This window comes from Mastomys coucha, unplaced genomic scaffold, assembly GCF_008632895.1.
Source record: "Mastomys coucha isolate ucsf_1 unplaced genomic scaffold, UCSF_Mcou_1 pScaffold5, whole genome shotgun sequence".
NCBI lineage: Eukaryota > Metazoa > Chordata > Mammalia > Rodentia > Muridae > Mastomys > Mastomys coucha.
Genome location: NW_022196911.1, coordinates 64074636 through 64087518, shown reverse-complemented (window position 1 = coordinate 64087518; position 12883 = coordinate 64074636). Strand labels below are relative to the sequence as shown.

The following is a 12883-nucleotide window of genomic DNA, read 5'->3' as shown; positions in this document are numbered from 1 at the left end:
GGAGAGGGAGAGGGAGAGGGAGAGGGAGAGAGAGGAGCAAGAAGAGGAGTAGAGGCTGACCATGAGCATGTGGAGAGAGAGAGGAGAAGGGGATGGGGAGAGAGGTGGAAGAGGATAAAGAGCAGGAGCAAGGGGAGAGGAGAGAAGAGCAAGAGAGAGCGGAGGGGGCAAGCAGCCCCTTTTATAGTGAGTCAGGCACAGGCATACCTGTGTGTTGTCAGGTATCTGTGGGTTGGAGCCTAGACTAAATGCCAGTAGAGGCCCAGGGTGCAGTTTGTTTTGTTTTGTTTTGAGACAGAGACTTGTCTTGCAACCCAGGCTGGCCTCAGACTGCTGCAATTACAAGTGTGTGCCAACAACACCTGGCTCAAAGACTACGTTAAAAAAAAAAAAAAAAAAAGAGCCCTAAATCCATCTGCTTAGGAAAGTGCATAGAATGTAGAGGAAATGAATATACTTTAAGTTTAGATGCAGTATTGCTATATGACAATGAAAGCATTACTCGCCTAATATATGTTTGTCAAAATGCAGAAAGAAAGGAAGGGGGTGAGAGAGAGAGAGTGAGCAGGAAGGAGTGAGGGAGTGAGCTGTACTCATGTCCTAAAGGTAAGCACTGTGGACGTTTGACATTTGATGTCTGTATTTCTAGACCTTTTTTCTAATGTTCGATGTATGTTGTTCTAGGTTAAAATGGAATCCTATGGGTATTATTGACTGCTCTCTTTGTGTAGCTGAACACTGGGGCCATTTTCAATGTTAATATTCTTCTGTAACATTATTGTGATATTAACACACTATTCAGCACGGCCATCATACAATTCCACTTCAGCAATGCTTCTCTCTTTCTTTTCAGTAAAAAATAAAATTTGTGTGTATGAATGTTTCGCCTGTGTGTATCTCTGTGTACCATGTGCATGCAGTGCTCATGGAGGTTAGGAGGGCCCACTGGGTCCCCTGGAACTGGGGTTACAGATGGTTGTGAGTCAGCCTGCGGGTGCTAAGGAACTGAACCTGGGTCCTCTTACAAGGGCACCTAGGGCTGTTAAATACTGAGCCATCTCTCCAGCCCTGTCAACTGTTTTCTTGTTGCTCACTTCTTAATGTCTTATTAGAGCTCCCAACTAGAAAAACGTTTTCTTTAGTAAAAGAAAAAGAGGAAGGAGCAACATAGAGTAGCAGAAGGGAGCTGAGGCAATGAGCTGGGTTTTGAAAATGCCCCCTGAGGACTTTCTATTCATTCCACAAACATTCAGTGCTTTCCTGACACCAGGCATCGGGACTAGAGGCCAAAGTCAAGACTGCTGCCCTAAATGTCACCTTTATTAAATGCAAAGCCCTGAAAAGCTGATGGTTCTCATTGGTATGTGTCACAGCCTGGCATACTGATGTGATTTTGGCACTTTCTGTTTACCTTCTTCTTTCTTCTGTCTTTTCACTGTTAGAAAGCCTGCAAGGGGCTTGGGGTGGGGCTGGAGAGATGGCTCAGTGGTTAAGAGCACTGGCTGCTCTTCCAAAGGACCTGAGTTCAATTCCCAGTAACCACTCGGCATCTCACAACTGTCTGTATAATTCTAGTTCCAGAGGATAGAATACCCTCACACAGACACACATGCAGGTAAGATTATGTGTGTAAAATAAAAATAAAGAAAGTAAAAAAGCTTACAGGAAGCAAGGCATTGTGACACGTACTTGGAACCCCGACACTGAGAAAACTAGAAAATTGAGAGTACAAGTCTAGCTTGGGTTCCTAGAGATGACTTGTTTCTATGGGCGGTGGCGGCACCACATACTTGTAAGCCCAGCATTTGGGAGGCAGAGACAGGCAGATCTCTGTGTTTTCGAGATCAGCCTGACTGGGCTCTAGAATATCTAGAGCTATATAGAGAAACCCTGAGTCTGAAAAACAAAATAAAACAAAACCAACCAACCAACAAACAGACAAAAACCCCAAACCAAACAGCAAAATAAACCCCAGAAAACCTCCAGGAAGCGTTTCTTCACTTCTTTTGTTAGTTGCTTCTCCCTGGGCCTAAGGACAGTGCTAGTCAGTCGATAAATATTTGTTGAATGGTGGAATACATAATCTTTGGGTGCCAGTAACTGACTCATCGGCTTTTTCAGTGGTGGGAATTAGGCTGAGGTTGTGTGATACAATCAGCTCAGGCTGGTCAGAAACATTCCATTTCTTTTCATCTCTGTCATTGCACAGTCTGGGTTGAGAGTAGGCAAAACAGGTGCTCTCCCTCCCTGTCTGTGCGAGGTATGTGATCAGGCATCCTCTTTTTTTCCTCCAGGGACAATCACAGTGTTTATGTAGGTACGATGTCAACAGTGCTTGGCGTTGCCAGGTGTTAACCAAATTAGCAATGAACAATGTTGGCGATGCTTTCTTGGGCAGGTAGCTGCCACTCTAAGGAACAGGTTGTGGCTGGAACCAGCACAGAGCCTGAAGACTGAAACTTGGGAGATCGGAGGCTCTGCAGCTGGGAAAACCACAGGGTTTCAGGTTGGGAAGAAGTCCTAAGCCGAAGAAGGTAGGCCGCTGGGGAAGAAATCAGGACAGACTCCAGATTGATGGGTAGATGGATGGCAGTATATCGAGTTCCACCAGTAGAAGATACATGGCCGCTCAGGGATTCTCCTTAGATTTTAGCTTATCTTCTCAGATAAGGAAGAGAGCTTGCTGCTGTCAGGGACCAGCCTTCAGGGCAGGCCTGTGAGGGGAAGGTCTGTTCAGTCCCAACTATAATCTTTCTCACCTTCAAGAGCCACCGCTCTTATGACACTTGCAGTGTCACTTGCAGACTTAAAACACCTCTTGGCAGAGTCCAAGGGCCAGAAGCGGTGCCATACTCTTCCATCAGACACAGTAGAAAGGGAAAACAAGAAGGAGTCTGGGAACCTAAAACAATGTGTACTGCCTGCAGCAGCCTGTAGTCTCAGCTGCTTGGGAAGCCAAGGCAGGAGGCAGGAGGATCATTTGAGCTCAGTTTTTTTTTTTTTAAACATTGTTTTATTTTTAGATTTATTCATTTTATTTCACGATATGGGTGTTTTGTCTGCATGTATATTTGCTCACTGTGTGTGTGCCTGGTATCCTCAGAAGTCAGAGGTGGGCATCAGATCTCCTGCAACTAGAGTTACAGATGATTGTAAGCTACCCTATGGGTGGTGAGAATGGAGCCCAGGTCCTCTCTTCAAGAGCAGCAAGTTTTGGCTCTTAAACACTGAGACAATACTCAAGTTTGGAACTCAGGACTTTGAGGCAACTTTGGGCAACACAGTTAAGACTTTGTCTTTTAAAATCAACACACACACTTCATAGGAAGTGCACTCGCAGACAGCTGCAGTTAGAAGGTAGAAGTTGTGATGGCAGAGCTGAGATCAGAGTTTGAGCTGCCTTGAGTAGTTTGTGGATATTGCCAGCTCAAGAAGGGACTGAGGGTGCATTAAGGACAAGGAATGGTCCTCTCCTTTCAGGAAATACCCTAGGCATACTGTCTGTGGCTCCCCCCACCCCGTCTGTCTGTCTGTCTCTCTCTCTCTTGAGGTGGGGGCGGGGTCTCACTATGTTGTCCAAGTTGTTCTCTAACAGGACTGCTTGCCGCCTTGGATTCCCGAGTAGCCGGGACCAGGCATGAGCCACCATACCAGGCTTAGAAGTGGGCATTTGGTATTAAACTCAACTGACCGTCATCCACAATCTTAGAAGAGGAAATCCATTGTCTGGTCAAAGGCTCTGCCCTCTCTAGGTGGTCATTCATCCAGCCATGTTTATTGAGTACCTATTCCATGTCAGGAACTATGATGAAAAAGTATATATTTCTTTACTGAAGACATCTGTACATATTACTAATTTGTTTAATTTTACATATCTTTTGTATTCTTTGCTGAATGGACATGTCATTAAGCTTGACAACTTAATGAAAGAAAAAAAAAATCATATGGACACTATGTCCTGTTTTCAAAAGCAGGTTTTTTTCTGAGTTGGGGTTTTACTCTGTATCTCAGGCTGACCTTGAACTCATAGAAATCTTCTTGCCTTATCGTTTTAGGCATGCAGGATAATCACATGCTTGGTTAGAGAGCACTTTCTGTCCTTCTTTGTCCACTGACCTTAGTTATTTTTCTTTGTATTTCTATCTCTTTGCTTATCGGCCATGTTCTCCCTTAGAATATAAACTCCATGGGGTGGGAAGTATGTTTTAAAGTGATGGCAGGATCCCCAAGTCTTAGAAGAATGCCTTGGACCCACAAGCACTACACTCATAGTATATGGTTGACAGGTTTTCTGATCTGTATAAAGCCATTTCTTATCTCAGAGGCTATCTTTTTTTCTTTTCTTTCCTTTCTTTTTTTTTTTTTCAACACAGGTTTTCTCTGTGTAGCCCTGGCTGTCCTGGAACTCACTTTGTAGACCAGGTTGGCTTCAAACTCAGATCCGCCTGCCTCTGCCTCCCAAGTGCTGGGATTAAAGGCATGTGCCACCACCACCCAGCTTGTTTTTTTGTTTGTTTTTTGTTTTTTTGAGACAGACTCTCATGTAGTCTAGGCTGTCTTTGAACTCACTAAGTAGTTGTGTAGCTGAAGATGACCTTACACTTCTGATCTTTCTGTTTCTACTTCCTGAGTTCTGGGATTATAGGCAAATATTACCATACCTCATTTGGACAGTGCTGGGATTGGAGGCCAGGATTCATGCATGCTAGGCATCACTCTACCTACTGAGATAAAGTCGCAGCTCCAACAATTTATTTATTTTTATTTTTATTTTTTTCCAAGACAGGGTTTCTCTGTATAGCCCTGGCTGTCCTGGAACTCACTCTGTAGACCAGGCTGGCCTCGAACTCAGAAATCCGCCTGCCTCTGCCTCCCAAGTGCTAGGATTAAAGGCGTGCGCCACCACTGCCCGGCTTCTCAATTATTTTTTAAACAGTAAAAAATAGCATTACTATTGTTGCTTCCTTCTTCTTCTTCTTCTTCTTCTTCTTCTTCTTCTTCTTCTTCTTCTTCTTCTTCTTCTTCTTTTCTTCTCCTTCTTCTCCTTCTTCTTTTACTTTTGAAACATAATCTCTACGTAGTCCTGGCTCACCTGGAACTTGCTATGTAGACCAGGCTGGCTTTGAACTCACAGAGATCCACCTGCCACTGTTTTCTGAATGCTGAGATTAAAGCCATCAGCAATTTCAGGCCTGTATTACTGTTGTCTTAAATGACAAGAGTATGGGACTAAAAGATTAGGTTTAAATTTTGAATGAAAGTGAAGGCCTGAGGTATGACCCAAACCCCAGAGCCTCTGTAACCTGGCATCAGTTCATGCAGCCTTTGTACCATTGGAAGTCTCCATTCCTGTTAAGTTCTCAGGACTTACAACATTTTCCAGACTCTGTTGGTAGTCGTGCACTTGATTTATCACTACCTAACCATCAATTCCGTCTTCCATGTTCACTGAGCGTGTGCTAAGTGCCTGGTGCTGTGCTGTGGGCTGTTATAGCTAACCTGCCCTTGTCCTGGCTGAACTTAGGTTTTGGGGGGGAAGGGTTAGATACCTCCATGGCTAAAAGGCAGTGTTTTAATTTTTTGTATTTATCACTATTATTTTTAATTCATTTTGAGAGAGGGTCTCATAATGTAGTCTTGACTGGCCTGAAACTTACAATACGGACAAGGCTGCCTTCTGCCTTCTGAGCTTTGGGACTGAAGGCACGCACCACCATGCCTGGCAATATTTATTTAAAATAATTTTGTGTGTGTGTGTGTGTATGTGTGTGTGTGTGTGTGTACTTGGGGAGGTCAGAAGAGGTTGTCAGATCCCATAGGGCTAGAGTTACAGGCAGTTGTGAGCTGCCTGATTTGGGTGCTGAGAACAGAACTCAGGTCCTCTGGAAGGGCACTAAGTGTGTGCTTCACTGGTGAGCCACCCCTATAGCCCATAGTTATTGTTTGTTTATTAATTTATTTAGTTTTTGGTTTACTTTGTGTGTTTTGTCATGGTACATATGTTGAGTCAGAGGACAGCTTAAAGAGTTAGTTCTTTTCTTTCACCAAGTAGAACCCATGGATCAAAGTCAGGTGATCATACATTGTAGGCTAGCAACTTTACTGGCTCTGCCATCTTGTTAGACCCCCAAAGGCAGTGTTTTTAAGTTTTCTTTTTAACTATTCTGCCCTCTATTTGTGTTTTGAATATCCAGGGAGGCTTCCTGGAGGAGTTACTTTGTGAATGAGGCTAAAGAAGGCAGAAAGGTAGCAGACCTAGCCTCAGATATAGTCACAGTGCACAGGGCAGTGAGGGTTGAATTTATCTTAGTTACTATTCTATTGCTGTGAAGAGACACCATGACCGAAAAAACTTGCAGAAGGAGACATTTAATTTGGGGGCTTGCTTATAATTTCAGAGGGCTTAGTCTATGATTATCACGGTGGGAAGCATGACTGCAGGCAGCATGGCCATGGGGCACTGAGAGTTTACATCTTGATCCACAGGCAGGAGGAAGAGAGAAAGATAAAGACTGGGTCTGGCTTGTGCTTTTGAAACTCCAAAGCCTACCCCTGGTGACACATCTCCTTCAAGCAGCTCATGCCTCTTAATCCTCCCTAAATGATCCACCAACTGGGAAACAAACATTTAAAGATAAGCACCCATGGGGCCATTCTCATTCAGACAACCACAAGGGGACACAGTGGTGCATCTGGTTAGGCGCAGGAGAACTTCAGGATGTAGACTGCCAGGGTGGGTTGGAGCCGCTGTGTGGGCTCTGATCCTCCATGACAACAGTAGCAAGAAGACAAATCAAGTTTGGAAGCAGGGATGCTCTGTACACAGTGGAATTTTAGTGATATTATTGTGAAAGCCATGCAGAGACTGCTAGGGTGGAACAAGAAGTCATTCAAGGGAGGGAGCTTGGGGTGGAGATGAATAGGATGCAATAGATAACAGGTAAACAGGTAAGCAGGAGGCTTTGGACTACGGGAAATGCAGGCAGAATGAAGTGGAAAATGAGTGAACCTGAGTTTGTGAGGGGAAAGTGGAGAGAGCTCGGTGACCAAATCAGTGAACTGAAAGCCAGTTGGGGGGATCATTACAGGAGATTCGATGAAAAGTTTGTGTTTCCATGACTAGAACATAGCATAGCTGAGAGCATGTAAATCACTCTAGAGAATTCAGTTGAAGCAAAAGGAAGATCTGTTGGGGTTTAGGATAGTGGACATGAGGCAGATCATTAGAAGCCAGCCAGTTACTGAGTATTCCTCCCTCAATCTGATCTCTGCCCTTAAGGATTAGCAAGAAAACATATTGATTAAAGGAATATAGAAAATTAGATTGAATTATATTCTCTCTCTCTCTCTCTCTCTCTTTCTGCTTTGTTGTTTAAGTCCAGGTGTTCTTATGTAGCGCTGTAGGCTGGCCTGGAACTTTCCAGGATTACAGGTATGTACCAGCACATCCAGTGCGCCTTTCATTTTTTCGGTGTCTTATTTACTTGATCCAAAAGTTAAGTATGTTCCATCTCCTCAGAGTTTCCGTAGCAGGTTTATATGCATTGCATTACTGTGCTGGCTAGTCTTATGTCAACTTGACACACAAACTAGAGTTATCTGAAAGGAGGGAACCTCAGTTGAGAAAAATCCTTCATTAGATCCAGCTGTGAAGAATTTTTTAATTAGTGATGGATGTGGGAGGATCGTGGCTGGTTCCATCCCTGGACTGGTGGTCCTGGATTCTGTAAGAAAGCAGGCTGAGCAAATCATGGAAAGCAAGCCAGTAAGCAGTTTTCCCTCCCCACACCCCCAATCCCCACGGCCTCTGTGTCACCTTCAGCATCCAGGTTCCTGCCCTGACTTCCTTTGGTGTTGAACAGTGATATGGAAGTGGAAGCTGAATAAACCCTTTCCCCAACAACTTGCTTTTTGGTCATGTTGTTTCATTGCCGCAGTAGATCCTTAGCTAATGTGATGGGCCAAAGTGCAGCATTCTCACTAGCTGGAGTTTGGGCCCAGATCTTTCTTTTGGTAGCTGATCATCCTTTACCCATTGGAAGGGTGGAACTTGTTCTGTTTCTTGTATTTTGTAGCAGGGAAGATGTTGGGGTATTTATACATGTTCTCGGAGATTGTTATATTGAACTTTCTGGGTCAGTCCAAAAGGGACCTTGTACTGGGACCTGTGGAAAGTGTTCTGGCATGCTTTGTCAAGTTAGAAGGGTATGGCAGTCCTCACCTTTTCTGCCCTTAACACTCCAGAAGAGGGCGTCAGATCTCATTACAGATGGTTGTGAGCCACCATGTGGTTGCTGGGATTTGAACTCAGGACCTTCAGAAGAGCAGTTGGTGCTCTTAACCCCTAAGTCATCTCACCAGCCCCCTTTTCTGCGTTTGCAAAGCTGGTTTTATAACTTGTGCTTCCTTTGGAGACTTCTGTCTTCTTTACTGATTTATTTCCCATGGATTTGGCGTAATGGAAGGAGGTGGAGCAGCTTGTTGACTCTTACCCTATTCCAGCCCCTGGGCCAGTGAAGAAGATCAGAGCAGGGCCTTTGGCTTCTGAGGGTTCTGCTAAGCTAAGCCCATTCATTAAGAAGGGGCCGATGCCAGTCTTAGGGCTGGAGCAAATGGGAGGAGCAGCAGCCTGGGAGATGATGTCAATGTTTTCTGAAGGGCCTGGCAGCCATTAGGTGACTCAGTGTGTTTCTTAGCACCTCAGCCAAGAGGCAGGACAGAAGCTGTGGCCTTTATCTTTTCCTGTTCGGGTGGGACTGTTCCTGTCTTGGCACCAGATCTATAGGAAAGCCTTCATTAATCACTTCCTTGCCTGAAATCTGATTAGACTGAACAGAGCTTCAGGTAGGGAAGGCAGACTGAGTTTCAAAGCTGTTCCGGGCCACTGGCCTGGAAAGGAGAGCTGTTCTGAGTCTTATGTTACAATATAGATCTAATGATTCCAGCTTCAAATGTTGTTGATGGTTAACAGTAGTGTATGGAAAGCCCTTTGGCCCCATGGTCTAGCTTACGTTTCCCTTCTTGTCAACGTAGTAGTGGATAATAGTATAGCTTCTGAGTTTGAATTCGCGCAGTAGTTGAGTGACTATGGGGAACTTCATCTTGCTGTTTCTTACGTGTAAATGAGGGTAACGTGGGGTTACTGTGACAAAGCAATGCAGACCCGTGACTGGTACAATTACGGGCGCAACAAACCACACAGTGAATTCATAATCATTTTTTAAAAATCCTATATCCTTCATAGTGTAGTCCGGGTTGCTTTAGACCCCACTAACCTTCCTTTGCTCATCAGTATGGGTTCTCTTTAAAAATCCATCTCGCACCGTTTTTTGTTTATATTCACTTTTCCCAAATGTATACGTGGGCTCACCTTGTCTTTCTTAGGCTCAGCATGTCTTACGCTATGTCGTTTTGTCTCCAAACTTCAAAACCAGTCCCGACAGCACTGAAATAAGTCTAAAGCTCCTAAAATTGTTCCCCAAATGCTTTTTGTTAAATTTAAGTTTCTACTCCCAGGACAGTTGCGCATTTTTCCTGTCTCCTTCTTGAATTAGCATTCTTTTATACTCGCTTCCCTTCTTAGCCTAGGGAACTACTCTCCTTTACTGCGCAGCTTCTGGAAACCGCAGACGGCTAAAATCCCACCTCCCTCGGGAGCCCGGGGCGGCGCCTGCGCAGGACGGTGTCGCAGGCCACACGTCAGCGCTCGCCTCCCGTCGCTCCTCCCCGCACGCCGGCCTGCTTCTGCGCATGCTCTCGACTCCGCCCCCGTGCGTCACAGAATGGCCTCCGACACCCCGGGAGCCCCTGACGTGTCGGGGAGGAGCCCGGTGCGGGGGTACGCGGAGTGGAGCTCTGGGCTGCGGAAGGGAGCTGAGCTGAGCGGCTGGGCGGGCCTGGCCAGGCCAGCGGAGCAGAGGGATCGGCCGAGCGGCGGCGAACATGCGCTTTTGACACATTGGCGGTGAGCTCCCGTGCGAGGCAGCCTCTGGGGTCGAGCCGGGCGGGCAGCGCTGAGGCCTGCCCCTGGGGAGCCTGCCTGACCGCGGGGCTGTGGCTCAGGGCCCGGTGGGCCAGGCCGGGCTTGGGTTCGGGGGCGGCCGGTACGGAGACAAGTGTTCCAACCGCTCTAACTGTCCCCTCCTTACTGCCGGAGGTGTGGCCCACCGGGGGCACCTGCAGGAGAGCGAGTCCGGGGCTTCCAGAGGAGGGACGGAGGCCGGGACGTGGCACCGGGGGCTCAGGCGCTGACGGCTCGAGGAGTGGCCCAGTTGGGGTGGCAGAGGCGCGCCCAGCCTCTCGCTCCACCCACCCCTGATTCCCTGGAGCTGCCGGAGTGCTTAGGAGCAGGGCTGGATCTTGATTTCCCAGCGCCCTGTGAGCGTGAGGCGAGAGCAGGAGCAGCCCGCGTTGGCAGAGACCGGCAGTCTTGTGATTGCCTGCTCCGAACTGCTAATCATCCGCTCTGGAGTTGGGGAAAGTCTCACCAACCGGCTCTGGTTGCTTGCGTTCGCTTCTTATTTTTCTCTGGGAGACGACGAGGTGACTATCGGTGACTTACTTTAAGGCGAGTGAGGGCTCTTTTCATTATTAGGGCCCATTCCTGTAGCGTTTGTAAACACTTTAGAACATTTGCTGTTTGTACTTGTGACGGATACCGTAAGTCACTTTTTTGCTGGATGGGGAAATTGAACCTCGGTCCAGGGGGTTGGGGCAATTGAGTGATTTTTATTTGGGTTCCACTAACTGGTGAGAAGTTTAGCTTGAATTACAATTTACCTTTCTAAGCTCAGGGGTCTGGTTTCTGTTTTTATGAGATTTTTTTTTTTTTAACCTTCTTCAGCCAGAAAGAGGACTGAACACTGGACTTGTCAGAGATAATACCACAAGTTGCTAGATGATTTATTTTCGAGTAAAAAACAACAACAACAAAAACACCTCAGTTATTGGAAAAATCTTACCCTGAAGCTTGCTCATGAGTGGCTGGTTGTTAGTCTGAAAATTATGTTGCTTTCAGTGCGCTTAAGAGATAGGGTGGTATCTGCCAAATCAGAAAGCTGATAGTGCAGATCTCATCAGTAAGCCGGGGAGTCAGAAGAGGCCAAAGGACACCCAGTTGGGGGTATCTTTTCTGAATTGTTGTTAAAATCTTAGAGTAGGAATTTGAAAAGAACAAAGAAAACCTTTAGCCCCAGTTAGAGCAGGATCTAATCTTAGAAGAAGTTGCTAAATCTGCAGTGCCTTTGTTTTGAATTAGATAAACTGAAGTTGGATACAGAGCATTTGAAATAAAAAATAGACCTGAAAATGCTTTCATGAGACCAAATGAAATTTATTTTCACTTGTATTTTAAACCATGCTAAAATAAACTTGAGGGTTGAGGACTTAAGTTAAAATTACTTTCTAGGTACTTCATAGGGGAGAAAAATAAGACCTATTTCATTCTGCATATGTTAATAATCTTATCATGTAAAATTAGTTTTCTTAGTGCTGAACGGAGTATCTTTGCCAATGAGATCTGTTAGATGATAACTGTTTAAAGTTTAAGTGAGCTGATTGTCAGTTGTTTGCATCTAAAGGTCATAGAGTGTGAGAATGTCTGGTGCAGAAGTTGTAATTTTAGACTCATACTCCATATGAGACCTAGAATTAAGGAAGATGGAGAGGAGCAGAGAGTACTTGTCTGCGTGCGTTGCAGCTTTAGAAGATTGTAGATGTGCCATTTGAGCACTTTTTAAAAGCAGTGAAAGATTTGACATTGGCTAAGTTTCCCCACTTATGCAATCTCTAGTGAGAGTGAGCACATCCTCGCAGTGTACCTGGAGGCAAACTCCACACACACAGTTCTGACATCATCTGCCACGGTAGCACATTTGTTATTTAAACCTGCTTTTTAGAAGGATAAAGTTGATGCATAGGTGTAGTGGGATAAAGCTGGGTGCTGCCAGGCAGGAAGCAACAAATACAAAGTGTGGCGGGAGGGTAAGAACTCCTGCTTGTTTTAATTTAGCGCATAAAGCTTATTCCAGGAAAGACGCGTTAGAGATCCTTTTGTAAGGAAAGGATTTGAGGAATCATATGTGTTTTTAAATTTGGACGTCTGTTTACTCTGGTCTAACTTTAAAGGTCCACGTCTGGCCTACTAGTTTCTTATAGTTGAATTAACATTTATGTGGTATTTGTGCATAAAGCTCTGTTACAAGTGCTGTGCCAATAGTAACTCACTTCATCTTCAAAACACAACTAATTTTCCTGTTTTATAGGTGAGAAAATGAGGCACTGAGCATTTGAATAGTCTTCCCAGCTACAGCATAGTTTGACTCTAGGGTCTGAGCTTTTAAGCACTTTGCATGCTGCTTTTTCTGGCGTAATTCATTTTCTTTTAAAAACTTATTTCTTGTGTGAGTGTGTGCTCACATGTTGTATGTGTAAATATGGATGCCTGCAGAGGCCAGAAGAGGCTAGAGGTAGAGAGAGGGAGTTGCCCTATGTTGGTGCAGGGAGCCATATTCTAGTAGTCTGAAAGAGCCACTGAACCACTGAACTGCCTTTTTAGTCCACTCTGATTTGTTCTTTTAAACATTAGATATATTTATTTTATTTAATTTTGTGTAGGTATGTGTCTGCACATGGGTATGTTCATGTGAATGCAATGTCCATAGAGATGAGACAGGAGGCATCTGAATCCCCGGAGCTGGAGATCGTGTGTGTGTGTGTGTGTGTGTGTGTGTGTGTGTGTGTGTGTGTGTATACATATATATATATATATGGTTGTGAGTCCACCTGATGTGGGTGCTGGCCCTCTGGAAGAGCAGCAAGTGCTCTTACCTCAGAGCCATCTCTATTCCCATACTTTTTTTTAACTTTTTTTTTTTTTTTTTTT

At 45.2% G+C, this 12883-nt stretch overlaps 1 protein-coding gene across 11 annotated transcripts in view; it reads left to right on the top strand.

Moving 5' to 3' along the window:
- The window catches only part of Ndel1 (nudE neurodevelopment protein 1 like 1), a 53307-nt gene that overhangs the window by 9451 nt on the left and 30973 nt on the right, over positions 1–12883 (top strand). For 2 of the 11 annotated variants that reach the window (XM_031351354.1, XM_031351364.1), the window contains exon 1: positions 9771–9964. The exons of 1 other annotated variant lie outside the window; for it this stretch is intronic. Coding sequence is in view for 2 of the 10 variants with exons in the window: in XM_031351365.1 (XP_031207225.1) it covers positions 9783–9964 (182 nt within the window). In the remaining 8 variants the exon portion in view is untranslated. Of the gene's footprint in view, positions 1–2394; positions 2535–7377; positions 7433–9559; positions 9965–10194; positions 10568–12883 lie in introns of those variants that run through there. 8 more of the 11 variants (XM_031351359.1, XM_031351358.1, XM_031351356.1 and 5 more) reach the window with 7 other exon arrangements.